This window comes from Lissotriton vulgaris, chromosome 9 (genome assembly GCF_964263255.1).
Source record: "Lissotriton vulgaris chromosome 9, aLisVul1.2, whole genome shotgun sequence".
Taxonomy (NCBI): domain Eukaryota; kingdom Metazoa; phylum Chordata; class Amphibia; order Caudata; family Salamandridae; genus Lissotriton; species Lissotriton vulgaris.
Window position 1 is genome coordinate 514,997,405 of NC_141697.1, and position 27,230 is coordinate 515,024,634.

Consider the following 27,230-nt stretch of genomic DNA (forward strand, 5'->3'; position numbering starts at 1 on the left):
ACGGTCACACAGTTTGGACAAGCATGAAAGCCGAAATTCAGCCACCAGATATGTATCTGTTCAACTCTTTCTCCCGTTGAAATCAAAGGTCACTGTTCGCCCTTTTATTCTCAGCTCACAACGAGAAAAACCAACACCGACACCGCAAATCTTACTCAGGGCCCCAAGTCCCAACTACCAACTCAGGGTGTGATTATGATGACGGTCGTACTTTCATCTGATCGCCATCCTATCGGAGATGGGACCGGCCGACAGGCTGTAGGCAGTCCCGCCATAGGCAGTCGCAATGCTTATATTTTGTATTGCGGCAGGTGCTGTGGGCTGCAGCACACGCCACAGTACAAAAAGGGAACACTACATATATTCCTGCACTGCGTGGCAGGCACCATTTGGTGCCTGTCATCTGAGGGCCAGAGGGGAAGGAGAGCCCACTACGGACCCACATTGTCCCTTTCCCCCAGCCTTTTCATGGTGGGTAAACCGCCATGAAACAGCCGGCGGAGAGCGACTTCATAATCTCTACAGCGGTGCCTGGCAGGCACAACCACCATTGTAGGGATTGGAGTTCCCTCAGATGCTCCTTGAGTCCATCAGATCCATGGCAGTCAGTCTCTCCAACCACCATACATCCGCCCGCCATACTAATGTGGGGGCGGGAATCCTCATTCGAATGGTGGTGGGACTGTCATCGACGGGCTGTCGGTGGGGGTCCAACCGTCATCATAATCAGGCCCTAAGGATGCATTTATTCCGGGGGGGACACACCAAACCAGAAGCTATGCCTCTGCTCTTACCTTCACAATATTCAGTTTGTCAATATTGTGGTCACAATATTTGGCAGGTATAAATTTGAATGTACATATTTTGGTAGTAATCCTACGCACACGTGAGTCTTGTAACCAGTTTTACAAATTGCCTGAGCTCCACATCTAATATGTTTGGAAATGTGTTGTTCTATAATATTCCTTTAAGTTCAGAAATGAAACAATCATATGTGACCCTGCTTAAATATTTATGCAAGCCAGTTTTTTTTAAAATAAAAACTGATTATGAAATAACAACTTTCCACTTATTAAACAAAAATACCAAATTCTTGTCGTTTCAAAAAGCAAAATAATGTGAACACTGTTTGGTTTTGTTGCATGCCTATTTGTCAAGGGATTTAAACTTCAAGTCTTCACTGAGTAACAGCCACAGGCTCCAACCACAGAATTTAAAAGCACCTCTTCACATTTGTCTAGTGCGCTGTCTGTGAGCTTTATTGCTCTGTCATTGCTTTGTTGACAAATGCATTTGGTAGTCTGCCTGTTCCTCAACGCCATGTCGTTCAATTTCATTTTCACTCTGCAAAGCATACACCTCTGGTACAAAGCTACTGTTTTGCTTTTTGAGAGGAAATGTTTGAAGTCAAATTCTTATATCGATCGCCTTCATCTGCCAACAAGCAGTCCTATTGGACACTCATTAAATAAATGTTGGGTTTATTAGAGGTTTTTGGATAGACATCAATATTATGGATTAAACAGTCATTTATTTTTCTGAATAATAAGTATGAGATGTATTACAGGTCTAGAGAGACAAACATTTACTAGTAAACCACATTACCTTGTTTCATGTTTTTAACTGAAAATTCAATACTATAGCTTAACAAAGACAGAAAAGAGCATTAATTATCTTTTCCGCATTTCCATAGGAAGCCACAAACATTTACTATAAAGAATTCTATTGCTTAGCTCAATAAAGAGTTCCTGAACAAATTAGGCCATTAACATATAATATTCGTTTTCTTATTTTTTTTATTCTCATACTCATACTTTCCTTTAAAATTCTTTACATGACTACTGTCAGAAATTGTTTAAATTGTTAGCAAGCACATTATTTCCATTATACCAATTCAGAACAAAATGTACACTGCAACAGCCAAAGCAACATTGAAACGATGCATGCTGCTGGTCCTGAAGAAGACACAGTGTGAGTAGACATTGATCTAATGCTTCACTTGTGGAATAGGCTGTATCACACTACATTAGGGCAAAGGGTTGGCAATCTTCAACACTAACTTATGACATGGCATACGATATGTGAGAGTAATGCGGGGGAAACCTTTAGCAGATGATGCCTCGATTCTGACAATGCCACAGTGATTTGGAAATATCTGGGTAAGTGTTGCATAATTGGAAAGTACACTAGTTAGCATACTAAATTTGAACAAAATCAGAGTAGACCTTGGGAAAATGCTTCAATTATGAAATATTACACAGCAAAGTACTTTTGCTTAAAATGTGGGTAAGTACTGATCAAATTATTTAATGATGGAATACATTATAGCATACTAATTAGTAAACAATTGATACATTTGTGATCAAGAATACGCCATGCATTCCAAATGCGGGCAAATTATGGGTAAACATTCCTTAAGTGGCTCACCTGTGAAACAGAGGCGAGTACAGTCAATTTTCACACACATGATAGAAATTTGTTTTTATGAAGTACTTTATATTGCATGGCAGTTGTTTTAAAAGCTGTGAATAAGGGGGGTTACCATTACTCTGCGTAATATTAATCAATTTACCAGGACTCAGTATGAGGGAAGGTTGAGCTGGCCTGGTCAGGAGTTGAACCTATGACCAGGAGACAGCTCCTGATGTTTGGAGGAAGTCCTTAACTCACTGATCCTTTTTGCAGACTTGCAATGTGAATAAATGGGCAAGTGGATAAACCCTGACCAGACAGTTAAATTGCGAAATCTGATGAGAAACATGTTTTTTTTCAAAAGGAGGGTGAGAAAAATGTTCACTTGTGAAATATTGTACAGTCTACTAAATGTTGTGTAAAGTAGTAACCTTAAGCAAATTGCTCACTTATGAAATATAATACAAGATACTAAAATTGGACAAACGATTGGCAAAACCTGTGGAAAGCTGTCTATTTAGAAACTGTAACATGGCATAATAAATTGTCACAAATTTGCTGGTAAACATTTAGTAAATCGTTATAAAATGGAATAGAGTGCAGAATACAAAATTAGGACACCTATGATGAACTTGGCTCAATGGCTGTGTATTAAAGCTTATATGTGTGAAATACATATGTTTATCATATAGTTTAGAAGAGAGGAGCCTTTTTCATGGAATGTTGCTAATCATAAAAGATAACATCCAAAGTTATACATGCTCTCGATGAAGCATGACATTATTACAAATAGCAGCCGGATAAAATCAGTTCATAACACACCTATCGACTATCACTTCACAGACTCAACAAGTGTGCACATGTAAACAAACGCTCACAACTGTATTAAAAAACAAACAATCCAAAATAAAGCATGCCTTTTCTTTTAGTGCATAAAAATCACTACACAGTTGGCGGATAGCAGTGAGACAGCATCGTTTTTTCTTTGTTCTGCAAAAGTGTCATTGGAAATCACAATAACGTGTGGCCTCAAAATTCATCTTCTGAGCTGTCGGCGAGGAGCATTACTCGATCTTGCATGCTGTTAAATTCTCTCTGCTTGAGAAAGAAAAGAAGAAACAGTCTTACAGGGATGATCACAAAGAAGCCTTGAAATCTGCAGTACAAACACAAGCATATCTTATAATAATGGTTCTGAGGCATGACAAGGAGACACCTACAGTTATTAGATCAGATCTTATTAAGAGGCAGGCATGGCAGGTTAAGTGTCTGAGGATAAAATCTCGATTTTCACATCATCCAAGTACCTTTCTTTTATGTCGTTTGAAGCCAAGTCTCCTCCGGCGATTCATAAATTTAATGCTGTAGAGTACTCCCAGGATGAAAAAGGCTCCAGCTATACCAATCCCCACCGGTAACAGCATCCCAGACATGTATCCAGCCTGCAAGAGAACAAGACAACCGCATGAATACTAACTACAGCATGCTTGCGCTTCTTCTCCCGCCCCCGTGACTGCGGAGGGCTCTTACAAATGCATAGCGTTCTATCATTTGGTGACAATTTGTTATCCCTTTGACAGGATCAGTGATCTTAAAATGGCACCCATGAATGACAAGAAGCCCTCAAGATTCAGGTGAGTGTAGAAACTTAAGAGACTTTCATAGGAGTAAATGTTTAATAGACTTTATAGACAAGAAGCTCATTGCTCTACGAGGTGTTGTAAATCTAGGATAAAGTAATCCTGTTCATCCTTGTCAAAGGATTTATGCATTTGACCATAACACAGAATGGCATGTGAGATAAAGCAGACAAGACGTACACCGGTTCTTCCACATTGTACATTTTTACAAATCTGCATCTCCATACACGTCACATTTACAAGTTTCCTCCCCAGAACATCGAATCTAATGCATCTCTTATGTATGCATGTATGTATGTGTATGGTTGCATTCATGTATGTATATGATATGTGTATAGTGCAGAATGCTATACAAGATCAAACACAAAGATAAAAAGGGACTGAAAGGGTAGTTGGGAGCGGAAAGATTCTCTTACTACATAGTTCTTTAAAGATGCCTGTCTTCAACTCCTCCTAAATACCACCAGAGAAACCCTTAGACCCAAAGGGACAGGGTTATTAGTTATTGTAAACAACAATGCCCAGGTAGGTATCAATGTTTTTTTTAAAACGTTTTTTTTTTATTATATACAAATCAACTGTGCAGCAGTAGTAACAGAATGGACACTATACAGAAGGTAAGTAAAGGAACAGTACCGAACAGTGCAGTAGTCATTCCTATATATTGACCAAAGAGGCGGTAACAAACGTGCAACAGAACAAACCAGATACACCCACCCCCCAATCCAGGGACACTACCCAACAACAGGCCACTATTCAGAGAAATCACTGTCGCCACTGTTCGGATCAGCATCCGGGGTCGAGAACCTGTCACTCAGATCCCGCCACACAAGAATGTCGTCCCCAACCTTGTCATCCCTCCTGCTGAGTTTCATGTGAACCTCTTCTGCTAGCATCTATTCTTTCACATCCTTATACCAACAGTCTATCTCCAGGACGCGCTGTCCCATTCAAGTGATGGCCACCCTACACCTAGCTAGCACCAGCTGCAGGAATGTAGATACCATCTTATGAACTTTAGGCCTCCTGATGTCCATCAGTAAGTAGAACTGTGGAGTTAGCGTGACCCGTAATGAAGTAGTACGTACGAGTGCACCGAACACCCGAAATCAAAAATCCTGTACTATACGGCAGCCCCAGGCGAAGTGAAGGAAGATGCCCACTTAAAACCCACACCAGGGTTATTTGTCAGTTTGTGACGGAGATATCTGCTAAAGAGTCAAGGGAGTTAGGTAAGTGCGTTGCAAAAAGTTAGAATGGACCAGCGTGAATGGAGCATTGCCCAATACAGTCTGCATGAGGGCATAAAGTCTTTGCCTCCGGGTCCCCTTCCAAAGCTGCCAGGCCCACTCCCGGCCCTCAACAGCATCCGCTCTGGGGGCTTTATACATCAATGCTATCAGATGCCTACCTGACCCGCAGGACAGCAGGGTCCCCAAAGTGTCACTTCCGGTGCTTCCAGGAAGGTCATTCAGGTTTGCCTGGCCAACTCCGCCAAGCCACTGTAGTGCAGAAAGTGACCTGGCCCCAGTGAGAACTCTACCTGTGCATAAATTCCTGCAGCAGCTCACAACCCCCATCTCTCCTCACCTGGAAGAACATTGTTTGAGCCATCTGACGACCGGAGCCAGTATCCACACCGGCAACTCCTAGTGAAAGGGTGTGCACCTCAGCACTACTGTGCCTAACCTCTGCCAGAGTCAAGTGGTCTGCCTAACCACGAATAGCATGCCATTCGAGCCTCAGCGCCTCCATCAATATTGCTGGGAGTTGTTCACCATCAACTACCCTGCCAACATGCGCTTCTCCAAGCTGTCTCCAGACTCCAGCAGGCATGTGGCGTATTCCATGTGCATAGTATAGTAATAGCGCTCGAGATGCAGCACTTCCAGTCTATCCTCCTCAAACCATTTAGTTACGGTGGCCAAGGCCACTCTGCTTCTTTTCCCAGCCCAAATGAGAGTATCAAGGATTGTGTCAGCTGTCTGAAGACCCTGATAGGCTGAGGGTAGAGAGCAATCTGAATGACATATAAACAGCACAGTAGGAGCATCATTTTAGAGATAGCTATCCTGCCCATCAGTGACAATGGCAGCGTATTCCAGAAGTCGACCGAGGCACATAGTGAATCCATCACCATCCCCATATTGTTGTTGTTTAAATCTTTATTTCGACCAATAAGATCATAAAAGATGAACACTCATCATAAACAGCAAAATATTTACAATACACAGTAGTGATTAAAAATTGGTCTCTGTTGAATAAATCAAGTTATCTAATATTCAGTTATTAGGTAAAATTTGGTAATACATGATTAAGAGTCCGCCTTTAGCTTAATAAAGCGTAAGCGTGCGTGCCACATTGCTGTTAGGAATTTTGCCATTGCAAAGACAGTCTGTGGGGAGGAGTCAGTCTTTCTATATGCAGGTAAAAATTTTCTAAAGCCCATGTTTTTGAGGAGGGGAATAAGACAATATTTCCTGATTTTTCGATAGGATTCACAAAGAAATACCACATGTGAGTCATTTTCTCGATGGTGGGCACACGCCGGGCATCGCTCAGTGGTCGGGGGCGAAGACCATGAGCTTCGTGAATGACCTTAGAGGTAGGGTGCCATACCGCCACTGCATAAAAAGTTTCCTCGCAAGCGGTGGCTTCATTCCGTCCAAAACCCACTCAAAGAAGTAAAAGTCTTTGTTTTGAGTGAATAGGTTTGTCAAGGAGCCCACCAGCGTATTGTTTACGGCAACAGTAAGTTTTGAGTTGTAATACACCTTTGATAGTTCTTGCCGTGAAATCCTGGTGCATGCATTTACCGGGTAATTCCATAATTCTGGTAAGCCAAGTGTCTCAAATGATCTTTTTATATAGGATAACCATGGAATGGAGTTAGCTTTTGGTGTATTTAAAAACTCCTGAAGCTCAGTCCATTATTTGATAAGATCAATGCTACTCCAGAGTCTTCGCCAAAAAGTTAATGGCTTGAGTCCCAATTCATCCTCGATTGGCCTGATGTCCAGATCCAGTCTCAGGGGGAGCAGAGGCGTACTTGCGGGGAGAGCTGCCAACTGCCTAATAAATTTATTTTCAGTAGACATCAGTTTCAGAGCAGTGGTATGACCCCAGAGTTCGCCCCCGTATGTAACTGCCCCCCAGGCCTGTGCTTTATAAATTTGGATGATTGGACTCAGTGGACGGTATGTGGAATTCTTGACCATCCTTGATATGCCTCCCACTAGCTGCACCAATTTCAAGTTAGATTTAGTTTTGTGTGTTTCCCAGGTCATTTTCTCGTTTAAGGTTACCCCCAGGTACTCAAATGTAGTGACCCTCTCCAAGCGGACCGAGCCAAGCAAGGGATTTGGGCGTGTTGATGGAGTGGGGTTTAGGATCATATATTTTGTTTTTTGTGCGTTGGTCTCAAGTCCCCTTCTGTACAGAAATCAAGGAATCCATCCAATACCCTTTGGATTCCCATAGGGGATTTAGATAGCAGCAGGGTGTCATCCGCAAACATGATGGCAGGCACCCTGCTGCCATCCAACTTGGGGGCATCAATGTCTGGAATCCTGACCAGGTGAGCAATCACCCCGTTCACGAAGAGGCAGAACAGGGTCGGTGCGAGCACGCAGCCCTGTCTAACCCCTCTGTCAACGGGGAATCTGTCTGTAAGGTCCCCATTCCTTCCACACCTGACACGTGCAAAGTTATTCTGGTGGAGTTTAATTAAGATGGTTAGGATTTCTGCCGGGACACCCATCTCTGCCAAGACTCTCAATAATTTTGGTCTGGGGACCAAGTCGAAGGCAGCTCTCAGGTCCACAAACACAGTGTACAAGCTGCTCCCCTCAACTAATGCAGTCCTCCAATAGATGAGGTTGAGACAGAATATTTGGTCAGTTGTTGATATCCCCGTTCTAAAACCTGCCTGATATGGGCTCAAAATAGCATGCTCCTCGAGCCAACTCTGGAGCCGATCTAATATAAGCCTCCCAAAGAGCTTCTGGGAGACGTCTATGAGGCTGATGGGCCTGTAGTTGGCTGGGAGGAGGGGGGAGCCCTTTTTAAATATAGGAACCACCTCTGCTCCCAGCCAAGTACAAGGCACATCCATGCCCCTCAGAACAGCATTAAATAATACCAGTAGGTAGGGGGTCCACACTTCAGGCTCCTGTTTAAACAGGTCACCAGGAAGACCATCCAGACCTGGGGCCTTGCCCGATGGTAGGACTGCGATCACTGCTCTGACCTCCTTTTCTGTGAAAAGTTCCCCTCCTGGATGATTTGGGACAGATGGGGGTGAATAGCATTTGGCCCCATTTTCCTCTATGTAGAGAGACTGGAAATGTTCTTGCCAGGTGCTTGGAGCAATATTTGGTTCTATTGCTGGAGCTAGATCTTCACCCCCCTATTTACTATACGCCAGAACATCCAGGAGTCCCTGGTAGCCAGGGAGGTGGAAAGTTCCTCCCATTTGTTCTGGTCCCATTCCATCTTGGCACTATTGACCATTTTCTTGTATGCCCGTCTTCTGGACTGTATCTCTGGTCTACTTTTACCCTCTTTGATAGCAGAGAGAAGGTCCCCCTTTGCCTTGCGGCAACTTGCATTGTACCATGTGGAACGGTGGTAACCAACTCCTCTGTTGTGGGTCTTGGAAGAGAGAACTATAGCCAAGTTCCTAGTTAGTTCCTCATGTAGGGAGCACATTGTTTTGTGTGTTTCCCGTGTGGTTGGTTCCCAATTAAGGCATCCAACTTTTTCTAATATTGGAGTTAATCTTATATAGAGGGATGATAGTTTTTCTCTGTTGGTGGCCAGTTTTTCCCATCTGACTCTCTTTCTATTATTCTCAAGGCGTAAGCTTGGGTTTGGGTTTAGCGCCCCCACTGCATGGTCCCTCCCCTCCTTTCCAGCATTCACATAGTCCAATTCCAGGGCGTTATGATCACTATCTGTTCTCGGTAACACCCTAAAATCAACTATATGCTGCCATGAAGACAGTTGGACTAGGACATAGTCTATTCTTGACTCCCTACCTACTTTGTTAAAAGTGTATTTGCTGGGATTGTCAGATTTAGTACGACCGTTGCACGCCCTAATTCCTTGTTTAAGGGTTAGGGCGGTAATTTGTAGTGCAAGTGCGGTCCATGCTCTTGGAGGGGGAGCTACCATTGGAGGGACTAGCCACCATCTTGCATCCTCTTCTAGTGAAGAGCCATCTAGGAGACCTGCAAGAGGCTCAAAATGTGAATTAAAATCCCCCCCACGACAATTGGAATCACCATTGGTAATTCATTTAGGAAAACTGAAAGTTCCTCGATAGTGGTCGATTCTCGTGCTATGTTTACTGGTCTGGAATAAACATTTATCAAGACCAGTCTACGAGAATTTGACCAATCGAGCTGCACCACTAAGATATCTTCTGAGGTCAGCGGGAGACGCGTGGCTTTGCATCCCAAATGAGTTGCCACCCATACTGCAAGGCCACCAGAAGGGCGACCTCTACCCCCCCATTTCGCTGGAATGTGAAATGATGCGAAACCTTGGGGGGAGAGCTCTTCCCTCGCCCAGGTTTCTTGAAGGAGACATGTATCTTTAGAATCGATAAATGATAACCATTTCGGTTGATCCCACTTATTTCCCAAGCCTGCCACATTCCATGAAAGTATTTTCAGGAAGTGCGACTTGTCATTTACTGGTGGTAATAGAGGGGGAACATGATCATTTACCTTTGGCGTAGGGATTGTTGGTATGATCATATCTATTCTTAGTTCTCTTTTTTCCCTATGGCTATTAAGATGGTTGGTAGTGAACTTTTTTGGTTCACTTGTGTTAGTCATTTCTCCTTTTTGGCCTGTCTTTATTATTGTTTCGTGTATGGGGCTGGGTGTGGTGGATCTGTCTGAGCTCTCTCTATGGCAATGGAAGAACTCCTTGCCATGAGGCCTTACCTGTCAATCCACCATTTCTAGCGCACTGTATCTATTAAATGTTGGGAAATATGTTGGATGTTGGACTCTGGGGCGATATTCTCTTCTATTTCTTTCCCCCCAGACACCTCCCCTCCCATGATACGTTTCCCAGCCCTCCTCCTCCAGGATTGGTGTGAGGAACGCATGGTGTTGAGTTCTAGGGTAGTTGGGATTTATTCTCCCAGTATAGTCCCACTCATCCCCCCTCTCAATAGGAGTGCTCCATCTCTCCACATCCCCTTCATAAATCGGTGGTGGGTAAAATCAGGAAAGGGGTAATGACTTAATGGTAGTTGCTTGATCATACGGATGCCTTCCACAAATAAGGGTGGCAGTCCTGGGATCTCTAATATTTATCAGCACACAGTCCCCCTGGATGTTTTTCTTTGAGTTGCCTACCCATGGGACCCTTCTAATCATCAGGACCTCGCCGGTTATGCCCTGGGGTAGAGGTCTATACATGGATAGCCAACTGATCACCTTGTTCTTCAGGGAAGCTGTTGTTTCTCTGAGGGTTGTTTTCAGCTCCGGTACCCCTACTAGAATTACTGTATAGGGACTAGCCTCCGGAGATAGATAGACCGCTCTGAATTTTCTAGCGTTCCCAGGTGCCTTGACTACTGGTGGAGTTAGATTCTGTAAGTCATTAGGGGCTTGTATATTATCCTTAGTGTTGTTGGAGTTGGCCTGAGGAGGGGGGTGTAATGATTGTTGGATTGCGGGTGTACTGGAATGTTGTGCCTTGGTCTGGGGTAAGCAAGGCGTGGTTGTGGGAAGGGTTGATTTCGCCTTTTGCGCCATAGGAACTACTCCCTTGTCTTTTCTGGAGTTTATTGGTGGTTCCCTTTTGTTCCTAGTCGCTGCGGCCCCTCTGTCACCCCCGCTATCTACTTTTAAACTGCCGGCTAGTTGGACAGTCGATTTTTCTATAGTTACCAGGGAGGATCACCTTTATGTACTTTGTGCGCAGGCGGCGACCAGACTCTGGAGCACTTATTATTAATATGCCCGAACCAGAACGTAACGTTAGCCCGCACAAGATTTCTTGAGCCCATTTATCGCTCCAGTAGAATTCTGTTGGTGAGAGACCTTATTAGTCTGTGTAAACAACCCCCGAATGAATTCATCTGTTATAACCTGTACAAATTCTTGAAACTGTTTTTATCCTTGTATTGAGAAATTGAAAAACTTTTTAATTATGTATATGTTGAGATATATTTGTGGTCCTCGGTTGAGTACCAGTACAAATAAAACTTTTTGACTTTTTGACTTTGACTTTGACTATAGTTACCAGCCTAGCTTCCATTTTAATTAGACGTGCTTCTAGAGGGCTTAGTAGGGATCTAATGAGAGCACCTATATCTTCTAACGTAATGTCCTCACTAGAGGTATCAATAGAGTGCTCTGTAGTCTCTATAAGCAGAACATCAGAGGTTGTTATCTCTGTTGCCTCGGAAGGCCTAGTCTGTGTAGTGGTTATGCCAGATCTATTGACTTCGGGGATGGGATTTAGTTTGGGAGGTTTTGTCTTTCTTTTCCCTTCTTTTTTGGTGTTAGCTTTCCTTTTGGGAATTGCCCCCTCCCTTGCCCCCTGCAGCGGGTTATTGACTATGCCATTGTCAATAATTACCTGTGGAACTAAGGGTGTGATGGTTGGTGGGCTAAGCTGTGGTTGTATCGTTGGAGGTGTAACATGCTCATATCCACATATTCACTGAGGTCCTTTGTGATGCTAAGTGAAGTCGGGTTTAATGTGTCTGGGTTCACTGGAAAGTTGGCAACACCAGGTGTCTCGATGTTAGGGTCGGTGTTGGCAATAGGTGGTATATTGGTGTCTCTATTAACAGGGGACTTGGCATGTGCCAATGGACCCATAGAGGATCTCCTTGCCCAATCTAGTTATTGGGAAATGCGCTTTTCTCGCACCGTGATTTCATCAATCAGTTGGGAACCCCCCTTTGTAAAATAGTTTTCAAGCGTACCTTTAGCAGCTCCCGCTGCCGCCAAGTTGCTTTTGCAACGGGTTTCCCTTGTAGTCATCCTGTGGCGATGTGTAGTTCAGTCTTTGCGAATCAAAGGTCAAAAGCACGAGTATGCCAGATCAAGGGGGGTGGCTCGGTCCCGGTCTCTCCCGTCCTCAAACGGCCCGCCCTATGCCCGGCGCACGCCCGCGCGCGTCCCGCGTGCACGCAATCTAGTGAGCTGTTGTAGTGGCGGGAGGGGGCGGGAAGAGACACCAGGTGCGCTGCGTTGTTAATGCGCGTTGAATCCTGGGTCTCGCAGTCCCGGCCCCTGTAGGCGTGCTGGTGTGGGTCCCAGATTCGGGTTTCAGCTCCCAAGTGCAGGCTCCGTGGTTGTTAGAAGAATGCCAAGTGTCTCTGTCCCAAACGACGGGAAGTAGTCTATTTTCGTTTGTGGACTTACTTATTTATTTCAAAGTATTTTATTAGTTTTATACTAACAAATACAATAGCATTCTGTCACTGGGTTAGTCAAACGTAGTATGTATACGTTGGTTACATGTACTTCAAGGTAAGATATCTGTTTGAACTAATCCCCTCTTACATTGACTTGCTGGGAAATTAGGCAAAGGCTGATAGAAAGAGAGAAACAGGAAAGAAAGAGGTGAAATGAAAATATAAGGCGCATTTGTTGGGCCCTGTAATATGCAACCATAATCCTCAAGTACCGAAAGTGTTCCGGCTCCCGGTGCAGTCCAATGTCTGCAAGGCTCTACGCTGGAGCAGCCAAAGGGAACAACAGGGACTTACCTTGGTTGACCCACAGCCTCGATAGGGTCCCAAATTGGTCCAGTAAGCGCAACAAAATCACGGAGTCCAGGCGGGAGCTAAGGTAAAACAGACCATTGTCCACTTATATGGAGACAATGTGCCTAACCTCGCCCAACTGTGTGCCCCAGTCCCTCAGCTCCCACCTTGTCCACACCACCAAAGGCTCCATCACAAGCTCAAAAAGGAGCAGGTTGGTGGGCAACATTACCATGTGCCCCTCTCCAGTACCCAGCTCTCTGAGCGGCACTGCCCCACCCACACTCTGAGGCTAGGCTCGATGTAAAGCAGACAAATCCAGATGTCCCCTTCTCTCAGGGTGGCCGGCAATACCCTGGTCTCCCAAGCCTCATGGAAAACCTCGAGCAGCCCCTGCATGATCGCTGGGGAGAATTCCTGAAAAAGCACCACTGGGAACCCATCCTCTCCAGGAGCCTTGGCCCTTGGTAACATATGCAACACTGTGCATAATTCCTCCAGCTCAATAGTAAAGTCTAGGTCCTCTGCCGTGGCATTCCCAATCCCTGGGTAGTCCCAAGATTTCCAAGAAAGCCTTATAACGGTTTTGGCGACCTGAGGGTCTTCCCTGTGCACACTCTCCAGGTGTTCACAAAAGGCAGACACAATGCCCGCTCTGGTTGTCACATTCGCGCCATCAGGATTCGCCAGGTGTGTTGTGGGAGATGGCATGCTGTTGTAAATAGGATGGTCATAGATGACAGGATACCATCCTATTTACAACACATGCCTTCCCAGCGCAGAATCCAAGCCAGCAGCTAGCTTGCCCAGCTTTTCTCCCTCCCTATGCATTTGCTGCCAGTATTGTCGTAGGGTGTATTTATCTAACCTGTCGCATATGTACACTATGCACCATCTCATATCTGTTTTCTCTCTGTGTGGTTAAGTGTCCTTTGGGTCCCTTGCCTGCAGCACAGCCAGATCCGATTACTCTGACTTGAGATCAGCCTGAAGCTGATGCCTCACCCCGCAAGCGAGAACTATATGTGTTCCCCTTAGCACCACCTTCAGCACATCCCACTCTGGGGCCCTACGACCTGTAGTGCCCTGGTTAAAATCTATATAGTCTTTCAAAGTCCAGGAAAGCATTCCCTTACCACTGGCACTGTAAGTATTTCTGCCAGCAGCCTCCATGCCGCTCCTCTCTGCATGGGCCCCCCTGCAGCATACAGCCGACCTGAGAATGGTCCGAAAGGAACCTAGCCAGGTAAGTCATAGGCATGCTCTCCGCTACCAGGATTTCTCCCACCAGAATTCTGTTCAGCCTACTATGCGTGTTGTTAGTGAAGGAGAGGCATATATAGGCTTTCTCGTGATATGCAGTGTACTCCAAGTATCCACAAGGCCCAGATTATCCATAACTACCCTAAGTGTAGTAGTCATGTGAGGTTTAGTGCCCTCCCTGGGATGCACCCTGTCAAGCCCCCCGTCAATCACGCAACTAAATCCCCCCAGCCAGAAAATGGGCATATCCACCTCCAGCACTACACAATCCTGCATCGGGGGGAAAAATCTGGCTTATCTATAATCGGGGCATACGTGCTAAGCACAGATACTGGCTTCCCATCTAGGATGCCCTCGAGCAAAACATATCTTCCACCTCAGCCTTGAGGATGTTAAAGAGAACGATGTGCCCAGGGCCATCCAGATTAACAACCCCCAACACACATAGAGTAAGAAGAATGGAAAATCTGACTCTATCATTTATGGGCAAGGCGTGGGGACCCAGCATGATCCAGATGCATCTTTGGTAGAGAGGTGATACTGACTCCATGGCACTTTGAGGTTCTGTGATTCTGAACCCGTTCTATAAAGGTCGTCGTATCGTGATGATTTTAGTATCAGCAAACCGCAAATGACGAGTATGGCATGTACGAGTGTTTTCGTCATGTTCGATTGATGGATTCACTGTGTTCAGGGATTTCGTTCTGAACCTTCGGGTTCCATTTTGTGTACGGCAGCCATTTTGTGGTTGCCCTCACATAGGCCGATGACTACGGCCGAGCGAGTCCTTGGGACACGTACACCTTTAGCTGACTTCTGTGTGACCTGAACGAACTGACTCCATTACCCGAAGCTAACCTTGTTGAGCCAGTTCCTTGTTCGGCAGCTGGTCAGATAGAGATCAAAGAGCAGGACATTGCTGAGTTTATGGTACATGCACACACCCTTCTATCTTGCTTCTCATCTGTTTCTGTTCCTTCTTTTATGGCCTATTTATGGTTTGGGTTGAGGTTCTTTTATTATGGGTTTGTCCAGCCTGTCCAAGCAAGAATGTTGGGTTTTCCCTTGTAATTGATGGTGGGCTGGACAACTGAAAAGTGGGCTTGTCGTTATGCGATACCTTTTGAAATGTCACTTTGTGATTGGACAGTTCGTAAGTAATTGATGCTAGTCAGGAATGTGATTTTTGGCATAAAAGATGATGTCTTGCAATACTAAAATTGTGCAGTCTCTAGCGAACCACCCGCGTCGTGCTTCGTAGACTTCTGTTCCTGGTTGCAGCCAATAAATTTGATCTTTGACGTCACCGAGAAGTATCCCGTGTCTCTGTATTCTAAGACAGGTGAACCGGAAGACATTGGGCGTGACCCTGGCGCCGCTGGGTTCTAAAACCCGGTTCTTCAACTTTAGGAAGGTGATCACCTTGTATCTTTTCGTGTGGGAGCCTATCGCTCTGACATTCCAAGTCAGCAGCTTAAAGTTACCCTCCCGTCATTGGGGCACAAGGGATCTTGGTTCCCACCCCACCACACTGCCTTTAATTCTAGTCACTGCACGAACGTATTTAATAACAAACAAATGTTGACAAACAACCCCCCATGGACAAACATAGTACAACAAAGCGACTACAGATGTCCACCCATTGCCTGCGCCAGGACATGCACCGCATCCCCACCCTTCCAAAAGGGAGAGGCCAACACTGCTGGCATCCCGACCAGCCACACAACACTACTCATGTCACCCGTGTGCCAAAAGAGGATGCAGACGCCACCCCACTGGGCTAAGCCCAGCATCATATTACCCGAGGCAGAGACCAGCTCCAACCCCCTCCAACCCCGGCCTAGCAAGCCGAGCCCAGTGCTCAGCAAGTCACAACTCTCAACCATCAAACAGAACAGTCGATCGTCTCCCCTGAGAGGACAGCAGCACACAATCGCCCTGTCCACACATTGCCCTAGAATATTTGCCACAGGGGAGCAAACAGACAGCACTATCCCATTCAATTCCACATCTACTCACCATCCAACATGTCTGGCACATAGTCCAGCACGGGGTCCTGCACCCCGGTCTCTGATTCAGCTACAGCAAAGGGAGACCCATCTCCCACAGGCGCTCACGGGCCCCCATCCTGCACCAGCATAGTGCCATTCTCCTGGATTGTCACTCACTGGGAGCCCATGGGGTCCGTATCCCAGTGACCCTCCGGCACTGTCGCTTCTGGGGCCCCGGCGAGGCCTGGACCTGGAGTGCCTCCTGCAAGATACCTTTCAGCCTCAAGGGGTACAAGAGCATGTATTTCAGCTGCAGTGCGCGCAGTTTCTGATTCATACTCAAGAAGGATTTACATTGCTCCTTCACCTTCCTAGTATAGTACGGGTAAATGCAATTCTACAGTTCTAGAATAGGGGCCCCATCTGTTCATGGGAAGCTTGACGTTTGCAGTCTCTGTCACGATAGTTAAGGATCCTGGCGATAATGGCCCTCAGTGAGGCCACTGGTGGTGGGGGGGTACCAGGGCTCTGTGGGCCCGTTCCACCATGAAGAGGTCTGATAGACCCTGTGGCATCAGCTTCCTCTGCAACCAGTCTTTAGGAAGTCCTCTGCTGAGTTTCCCTTCACCCTTTCCAGGAACCCCAGCACATGAATGTTACTGCATCGGGAGCGACCTTCTGCATCGTCCACCCGGTGTTGAGTTCAATGGAGACCTTGGATAACTATGCCATCTGACACATGAGGGTGGCGACCTCTGCAATGTCTCAATGTTACTTTTGGCTGTGGTGACCTTGTCTGCCACCTTCCTCCAGATCAGGAAGCACTAGGTTGACGTCTATAAAGACAGTCTCGATTTTTTGATAAGTGCAGTCTGAGAGCCTTGTATGGCTGCCAGCAGCTCCACCCATGAGGGCTCCCGGTCCGGGGAGCCTTTAGAATTTTCCACCCCACTTTGGCATGTGATCCATTGGGGTTGTTATCGCGATATTGTATACTGCATAATAGTGTTCACCAGCTGTGAAGATGCTGGCCTCTCCTTCCACATGGTGTCTATACAGGAATGTCAATATACTCCCACTTACCCATTCCACGTAAATTATAGGCAGCCAAGGACCACTCGCTCACATGCATGGAATGTTTTAGCCCCCCAGCCTGGCTCCAAGAAGTCTCCAGATTGAAGCACGCCATCACAGGGGGCGGATTCAGGCTTCCCCACAGTCTCCAGCAATTAGTCTTGTTGACCCTTCATCACCGGGATGCCTTCCTGTCATCTGGGATCCCCCACTCCTGCCATTCAGCTTCAGTGACTGCCAGACAACTCCTGCCAGCCGTACAGATACTGTCCCATAGCCTAGAAAGTTCCAATATTGTTAAATCAATCACCTGCTGTACTGCAATACCGTGTGGGCTGCTGTCACCAATCAAGGCTTTCCACGAGAGTCCCCAATGGCTTCTTACACAGCAGGCATGTGCCGCACCCGGCTAGGCTGCCTACCCTCCACGTAGCTCCTGGGTCTCCACTCCTCAGGCATCCATGAGCATATACCCATGCAGCTTTGGGGCATCAGCCTGACAATAAAGCCCCTACAGCTGCATGACCATCGTGCTCTCCCAGGATCCTTGGAGGGTCCAGGTACCCCTGCTGCTCGCGATGAGGACCAGAGGCTAGATGAGGCTGCCACCGCATGCAGTTGCCCCAGGCCGAGCTGCGGCACCTCCAGCAGCTTCCACAAGCGTCAGCATGCCCCAGTCGCTCATCCTGCAGAATGGGCGCTGCAACACCAGCTGCCATGGGCCCTCCATGGGGTCTCAGCCCTCGCTCTTGGTAGTACCAGTCCAACGACCCATGCACTTGAACAAACGCCCAACTTGCTCTCCTAACCACAAGTGGGCCTTGGCTCCTGCTGCCACAGCACACTCTCAGGTGTTCAACATCCCCGCACTTGGGGTCTTCAAGCTGCTTCAGACCAAGGGAACGGGGGTTGCAGAGGCAGCCAATTGCCGCTCTGCACTGCAGCAAGCCAGCCAGCCCGGCCCATCTTTGCATCCACTACATCAACGACTTTGTCCTCGCGGCTGCAGTAGTCCCGCCTCCGCAGCAGGAGCCTTTTGGTGACACAAGGGGCCCCCAACCAGCTCAAACTGCACCCCACCATGCAGCATTCCTGCAGGGGGCTAGTATAAACATCTCCAACAGACTGGGAAACAGGTCGCAGGGTCTTCTGGGGATTCCCCACTCCCGCTCCAGTTGCAACCAGACAGTGGGCTCACGCGAAGGCCAGTGTGACCTGAGTCACTGTACAAATAGGGTGGACGCCACAGCTCCCTCCGTCGCAGAGTGACACCGGAGGCTCCCCACTCCTGCGATCTCCTGCAGGCTGCAAGCCGAGGGGACACGAGCCGCAAAGCTGGCACGATTACTGCACAACACTCCAGCTGGCCTGAATTGTTCAGTCCCCATGCAACTCAATTTTTTTGCTGTTTGCAACTTTTCTGCTTCTCCAACGATTACAGTTTCCTGCACTCCCTCCTGACTGACCCACGTTGGAATATTGATTAACGCTGTAGTTCCAAGCCTATGTGTATGCACCATGTAGACTTCACTTTATTTTTTTCCTAGCTATGTATGTTTGGTCTACTGATTTTCTCCTTCACCGCCATAGATATGCTGTCAGGTTTTAAATCCTATGTTGCCCTATTTTTTAGACAATGTCCTCCCTTTTCAGGGATTCAACAGTGACTCTCCCTCACGTTGGCGTGTCACAGTGTGTGCATTATTCACCAAACATGTTCAAACATCATTTTTTAGCTTAAAGTACTAATTTCCCCTTACCATGATTAAAACTCCTGCTTTCTTCCTCTTTATGGGTCATTGTTACCACTCTGTAAATAACAGTTATTTTTTCACAATATGATCATTCCTGCATATATTTATACTATTGATTTATTATTGGATATTTGTTGTCTGATTACACTTATTTTCTATTTAGTAACAGTGCCCAGAACAATTTCTACACGGTCCTGATGATGACCTGGTCATTTACTTAGGGTTGAAAAGCCAACAATAGTCACATAGCTTTGAAGACCGTCATGAGATATGTGTGTATATATACACACTGACGAAGGCTTACGCCGAAACGCGTCTGTGCTTTTTTGTTCCCCAAAATTAAATCGCTGGATAACTCTTGGATTATGAGTGCTGCCTCTTTCTTGTGAGACTGAGAAGAGTTTTGAGCGTCATATATATTATATATATATATATATATATATATATATATATATATATATATATATATATATATATATATATATACATATATATAGCAAGAGCACTGCGTATTTCTATGAACTTCATCAAGTATGTTTCTCACATAAAATGCGAAATAAAACTTGACTTGCCACCAAAAGAACACCTAAGCATCCATTTTTGAGGGCAAGGGATTCAGGGGTAGAATTCTGGCCCAAAATGTATTCTGCTGAAATGGAAGACAAATGAACTCTTTGCAACTTCTTATTCTGTTTGGGTCTACTAGAGAGTGAAAACTCCGTCCGTATTATCAACAGCCTAGTAATGGCCCTTGTAATTCCAAGAGATACCATTTACCAGCCTGATCTGTATCGCCAGGGGTAAGAAAAACAGCCTCCTTACAAGTTGAACCCCAAGGGCTCCGTTCACAAACTGCATTTGTAGTATGTTAAGTCATACTACAGTATTGCTGCTTACTTACTAAAAACTACAATTCACAAACCTACAAGTATAAATCTCCAGCTCCACCTCTCCAATGTTTTTTATGGGGAGGTCTTCACACACGTAAGTGTATTACTTATAAGTAAATGTGGAAGAGACTAGGTGAGTGTCTAAAAAAAGTAGTATGTTCACTACTAAATGGGAGGAGTCAACAGAGGAGGAAGGAGGCTTTTAAGGAGGGATAGGGAAGTTCCTCAGGGAGGGACATACAATCACCCACAAAACAGTGAGTGCATTTCTGTCCACAAACTGCACTTCCAAAGCTACTACATCCAAAAAGGAGACACAGTGACAGTAAATGTTCTGCAGACCGGAGCCTGAGTAAGTCCAACATCAAACATGGCCAACCACTGGTTCTGCAACATCCGTCCATTGAAAATAATGATACAATAAATTCAACAATTATAATTAGTTATAAATATAAATATATTTACTGTAATTGCAAAAAAGTATATCAAAATAAAACATTTAATAATTTATTTTAACATATTTATTTGTCTTTTTTAAATTTTGATATTGTAATATTATAATTGTATTAAAATCTAATTACATTATTTTTAATTAATTATATACATCACTTTTAATATTAAAAATGTTTTTTCTTTAGGTGTTTTTTTTTTCAATTTAAACTTCCCCAAAAATGTTTTAAGTGAATTTAATATATTTAATATAAAAGCATTTTAAAGTCAAATATTTAAAAAAATAAAGTCTATATTTATGATTAAATTAAATTAAATTAAAAGAAATGAATATATACAAATATTTTTAGCAATCGTTTTGAAGTAAAATATATATATATATTTTTTTTACTTTTCCATAAGCTTTACCATAGAGGGATCTTGTCACCAGGGCAATGATCTCTAGGTCCATGAAGAAACAATTATTAAAAATATTTTTATGATATATATCATTATAATTTAAAAGTATATATTTCTTTTAATTTTAGAAGAAAATAAACAGACATGCACTACTAACTAAATTTTGAATAAAAATGTAATTCTATAAAGAATTACTAAGAAAAATGTCCCATCTAAACTAGAATTTTCATATTTACGTATTATGCATTAAAAATGACATACATTTATGTATAGAATTATTTAAAATATTGCAATTATTTTTCCAAATGAACGTGACATTTCATTTAAATTTAAAGTTATTAATTTCATAATAAAAAAATATTTTGTATTTATATTTTTTAACATTAAATTCTTTTTTTAAAGTAAAAATCATTTAATTTAGTTTACCATTATTTCCTGGGGGTTCAATTTTAGGTTCCTACCTACCTATTTTCTGTGGGATGGTTTTGCAGTATCAGTGTTCGCCATGAGGGTTGTTTGACTTCCTATTGCCTATTTTTGCCAGTAGTAACTTTACACTTGTACATTTGGCTCCACCCCTTTTCGGGGAGTGGAGACATATAAGTCTACTCTTTTCAGTAACTTTACATGCGGATTTTGTGAATAGTCCAAAGTAGTAAAGTTATTCAAACGTGTAAGGATAAATTTACTAATAGTAAATGTAGACGCATAAATGTACCTTAATTGTCCCTGAGGGACAAAATGGGAATGGAGAAACATCTGGGGAGTTAGATTTGAGGCATCAAATTCCCCTGCTTACTCCTCATTTCTAATTTGATGTTTTAACAAGAACTGCAGCTGCTTTGCGTAGATGGAGTCCCCAGGGGAAAGAGTCTGGGGTCACCGGGTTACAGCATAACTCATAATCTTGATGGGCCCTGAAACTCCTATTAGCATACCCATTTGAGACTCTGAATACTTGGAATGATTGACAAGTATTGCTCTGTCAAATGATGTATTCCTTGATCATTCAAAACAAGACATGGTGATCAGACAATTAAAGAGTTTACCCCTTCAAGAATGCCCAAATTACAGCAAATAGCCTTCAATCCTCAGAAATACAGGCTTTGAGGTGAGACTAAAGTCCAAGCACTGAGAAATCCCCACGAGAAACAACTATCCTCTGAGAATGACATCCAGGCCATAACTATAGGGTACTCTGAATCAAAAGGCACTCACTTGGACAAAAAGAGCTGGAACCAACTGCCAAGCCAAAGCTTCTCTGATCACTTTGATGACTGAATGTCTAGTAATAGGTCTTCCAACAAGACATAACATGAGAGACCAGTGACTTGAGGTGAAGATAGATCAATAGCACTATTACCATATATACTGCCAAGTCACCCGGGCGTGCACATATTTGCACATGGCCATAGAATAGAGCCATTGGAAAAAATTGATACTCAAAGTATGACCAAAGGCCCGGCTACGCCCTCTTGACCTTTACCTGCGGCCCACTTGTCAACAGGAGGACAGGGCCTCTGTTTACTCAACTCAGCACTAACAATAAAAATATGTTAAATAAACAGGCAAGCATTTATTTAAAGGTTAATTGGTGTAAAAAAATTAAAATAACAAGGGAGTACTGCACCACTTAACTTTAGAAACACTTTCATTTTAAACACATCTTGCAGCAAAAGTGTACAAATATGACGTTTTCTTCCAAATCCAAAACGAGAATTTAATTAACATGCATAACCTTTTCACCTTAGTAAAATTGATTATATCAGTGCTTAGAGAAGTAGTAACTTAAAAGTGATCATTTTTAAACCTGAATTTAGAAACATTAATTATTCCCCATCTCCTGACAACAATTCCAATAGTGAACAAAAGAGGCAAGTCAGTTGTTATGTACTTTGGGTGGTCTGCATTCCTATTTTACATGAATGAAATTATAAATCAACCACAGGAGAAGGTTTTTTGCAACGCACATCCTGAAGTCATGTATTTCTAAGTTCTGTTATATGTGATCATGCAGAAAAAGGAGGACAAAATAAAACGATGTCTTAGAATCACACAATTTGGTAAAGTGGGATATCGGGATTAATCCCAAATTTTCTGGTTTCACTTTGATCAATGCAGCCACTAGATAGATGTATATGCTGCGCTTCCCCAACACCCACCTTACTGCCATTTCCCGCCCCTGAAACCTGTCGCCAACCACTACCCCGCTGGCATCAATTTGGCCATCGGGCACCTCACACACCAAACTTTATAGCCCCTGGGAAAATGTTTTCGAGTACCCATGCTACAAATATCCACAGATGTGTTGTGAATTTATCTCCAATTTATAAAAATTCAGTCAAGGAGGCAGTTCACACAAAAACCCCTGTTAATCGAGTGGCTGGTCTGCATCATATAAACTTTAGAGTCTGCATGCCTGACACTACAAAATATGTGACAGATAATATCCGCATGATTGGCTGACAAGTCACGGCGGAAAGTAAAATATCACACACAGTGCTTAAGACCTTCCCCTGATAAATTGTTTCATCCGTCCCAAAATCTCTTTTGTTTTGGGGAAGAAAGACACTCTTTTAGGGGAACATGGAGATGAACCGCTCACTCTCAGAGAAGGGATGTGACCCAGATGCAGAGTTTTGGTTGGTCTAGTGGGCCAACTCCATGGTGCAGATCACTTCCTTTTCCCCTGCTTTCTTCAGCTTCATTACTTTCTAACTATGGATCTCATCTGTGTCCTTGGCATTTTTTAAAATAAAAACAGGAGTCCCCAGAACCCACAGCAGTATTTCTTTTAACTGGTGAAGGAGGTATTTTGGTGTGGTTCAGTGGGTGGCACCAACAATTAGGCTGTGCCATTAATGTCTACTTTGGCTGGAAGATGCTGCTCAGAACAGTCCACCTATCCCACTACAATGTCTTCACTATCCACCCTACCTGTGTTTGCCAGACCATGTGGATGACTCAACCAGAAGAACAAAGTATCTCTAGCATCTTTTCCCTCCTTGAAAAATAGAAGCAACCTAACATTCTTCATTAGCAACCTTACATTTGTATTTAAGCATGGAACCACATAGTTTAGATCTCGGGCAAGGAAGAGACATACAAATTAAGGGCCTGATATTGATGCAGTGGGATCGCCACCATCAGGCTATTGGTGGGGGTCCCACTGCCATCGGTCCCTGCAGGACTGCCTGCTGCATTAGGATGGTGGGCGGATGGTGGACTGGTGGATAGACCATCCACCACATATCTGACGGGCTCAAGGAGCTCGTCAGATCGTTGGAGGGACTGCAAACTCCACAGTAGTAGCAATGCTTGCTCACGCACCGCCATAGGGATTAATAAAATGCCCCTTTCCGCTGGCCATTCCATAGCGGTTAGCCCACCATGAAAAGGCAGGTGGAAAGAGACTTTGGAGCCCCTAGTAGGCCTCCCTTCCCCAATGGCCCTCCACTATAGGCCCTGGGGAACATCCCTGCACCAGGTGGCAAGGCACCACATGGTGCCTGCCACATAGTGTAGGGATGTTTTAAATGTGTTTTTTTTGTATTGCAGCATGTGCTGCAGCTCGCAACCCATGCTACAATACAAAATATACACATTGTGACAGCCGTGAAGGCGGTTGCATCGCAATGCGGCCAGCGGAACTTCCAACTCCTGGTCGGGCGGTCCTGCTTCCGCGTCGGTGCCGACATCCCAATAAGGCCCTAAACTCTTGAATATTTGAATGACTCCAAAAACACTTGAAATCATTGCCTTTCACCCTGTATGCTTTCATGAAGGATGGTAAACTGTTTCTCTTCACCCCGCCGAGAAACTGGGCTCAGTATGTATGTATTATGCATATGGTATTTCCATACTGGGAAACTACCCAAAAGGCAGCAGAGCTATATGGGGTCAAAGACCATGGTAAAGTCAATGGTTGTAGACTGTTAATGCATTTTGATGTAGTTTTCTTTAAAGAGGCACATCTTCAACTCTTTCTAACTTGGACCACCACTGAGGCGGTCCTGATGGATACAGGGCTGTTGTTCCAAATCCTTGGTGCATAGAAGGAAAAGGCCAGTTGGCCTCTATTTTTCTTTTTTTCGCATCTTACTGTATAGGCCTCATGGAACTCTGTAGGACTCGTCATCTGAAGCAGTGGGTCTTGCCTGGATATCAGCTACCCGTTGCATGGTACCTGGTGGGCCGAGACCGCCCCAGCAGAGACTGGATTGGGGGCAGGTTTAGCACTATCATAACCTGAGGCCGGGAGTAGGGGGTGGAACCAGTCACCGGTATGTCCCTTTTTAGGATCACTGTCCTAGTCTGTGTTTATCCACATGGATCAAAAAAAGAGAACTTTAGTTAGACCATCAGACAGGAGCCTCAATGTTTTGTTTATTCTTCGCAATTGTTTTTGTGTCTTTTCAGTTGTCTGTTGCCGCAGGAGTAATTTCCACTGTGGGATCGATAAAAGTAAGAATTTAGATATTGGTCTAAGAGTACACGAAAATGGAAAATCCTTCTTTCCGGGCATTCATCGGACAATAAACTTGTGCATGGCTAGCTCGACCTTTAGTAACTCTCTGTGAAAAGGCATGCTCTATTTTGTGAAGCTCCATATTTGAAATCTATCTGAAGGCTAATCGATAAACATGATTGCAATGGAATTGGACTGCTTGCACTTTCGGCAGTTTTTACTTTTCTTGACAATGAATATCAATCCAGGCAGGGGGAATTGTTTTTTCAAATTCCGAGACCGCTGGTGAAATAAAGGTTTATGAAAGTGTTTCATTAAAAAGAGAGAATTGCATTTTCTAGATGTGACATTTTGTCCCAGGCCTTGCTTTCTTCAGACATGGGATTCAAATGATTGTTTCGATGTCTTAGCTTTTGTAAACTTCCAAATTATTATGTAGATAGGTTGGACAGGTCAGCTTAGGCTATAGATTGCTCTCTGTGGATTTTTATGGTCCTTTTCCAAGGAAAAATTGATACATTTCTAGTAGATATCCCACCGTGGCCCCCATCCCTTGATCAGAATCCCCCAACATACTCTTTGAACCCTACAATTCTGCAGGTTTACACCGAAGCAGGAACATTCGAGTACGCCTCTCTCATCTAAAAGGTCCGGTCCTCACCATGGACTCTCCCAGACATTGAACCTCTCACTTCGCCAGTCATTGACATCTCTCTCTCTTTATAGTTAACACCATGGATGCTGAAGGTCTTCTTGTCCAGCGCTGGGCCATAATGGTAATGGGTGTACTCAGCTCGTCATGAACACAGCTCAACCGTGCCTCATGACGAGCTGAGCTCGTCATGAGCATCGAAGGTGTTAAATACCCATGAAGGCTTGGCCACGCCATTATCACACCCCTTAAAAACTCTAATCCAAACACACAGATCATGACACACTTTGAGGACCAAAAGGGGCTACCACACGTTCCAAAAGTTCTCAAATCCTTTTGCCCTACAGGCAGCACCTTTTGCTGCTGAAGGTAACACTGAAGAGAGCAAAACAACTGGTAACATCTGCCGCTCATGGGGAAAGCGTGGTGAGTAACTTTCAGGTAAACAGTGAGCCCTTTGTTTCTGAGAAGAAAGGAAAGAAGCAACGTGTGTGTCTGACTCACTTCCGCACTTATACGGACTACTAGAAAATTCGAATATGGGCCACAGTTATAAGGATACGCTAGTAATAGCCATCTGGAAATTAGTTCCTTAGGAATATACACAATGAGTTATATCAAGACAGGGCAGGACAAACAGGCCCAGAGGCATATTCGCTATCATCTTCAAAGAATCTAGCCAATGGTAAACCATCTTAAAAAGCGCACCTCAAACACAGCACATTTGACCTTCAAACCCGTCATCACCACCAACTACACCCTGAGCAGCACCGCTGTTTACCGCCCTCCCGGCCACATTTCAACTTTGGCCGCACCAGCTCAGACTTCCGTACCTCCTGATCCTTGACTCCAGTGCCTTAATTTCCTCAAGTACCACCTAAAGGACCTCCCGGATCTCATCACAATACACCTCCTTAGGGACCTGTCTAATATTGGACTCATTCAGTGGGTGGAAGACCCAACACACGCTGACAGACACCTACTGAACCCTATCTTCACCATCTTCAGCAACATCACAGTTGAACAAGCCTACACCAATCACCTGGTTTGACCACACCCTCATCAACTTCAGTATGCGCATCCCACACCACCGCAGAAACACCATCACCAAATCTTCATGACAGGACTGGAACAAGATCTTGGAGGCATCTTGGGCTTTGGAACTCCTACACCACTGGTCTTGACACAAGACTAAACTCCCTGACTGTAACTTCAATGCCAAAAGCACTGCCTGTGCAGATACCCCGGCTCCTCTTAAAGCCAACAAAGTCATGATAACCAGTCCGCAAGCAACTTGGTATGCGGAAGAGCTCAGACTCATCATATGGCACTACAAGCGACTTAAGTACAGATGGAGGCAAAGTCAGAATGACACTGTCAAGAGCCCCTACACATTAACCCTCATATGCTACCATCAGCAAATCAAAGCCACCAAATGCATCACGCTCACTGACCACATCAAGCGCAGAATGAACAGCACCAAGGAAATCTTTG

At 44.6% G+C, this 27,230-nt stretch overlaps 1 protein-coding gene across 2 annotated transcripts in view; it reads right to left on the reverse strand.

The window, feature by feature from the left end:
* Positions 1-1,778: 1,778 nt before the first annotated feature.
* ARMH4 (armadillo like helical domain containing 4) overlaps positions 1,779-27,230 on the reverse strand; it is a 732,743-nt gene continuing 707,291 nt past the window's right edge. Inside the window, exons 6-7 of one of the 2 annotated variants that reach the window (XM_086937981.1) lie at positions 3,720-3,854; positions 1,779-3,507 (exon numbers count right to left, since the gene is read on the reverse strand). In XM_086937981.1, coding sequence (XP_086794107.1) covers positions 3,442-3,507; positions 3,720-3,854 — 201 coding nt within the window. In that variant the 3' untranslated portion in view covers positions 1,779-3,441. Of the gene's footprint in view, positions 3,511-3,719; positions 3,855-27,230 lie in introns of both variants that reach the window. The other variant, XM_086937980.1, reaches the window with a different exon arrangement.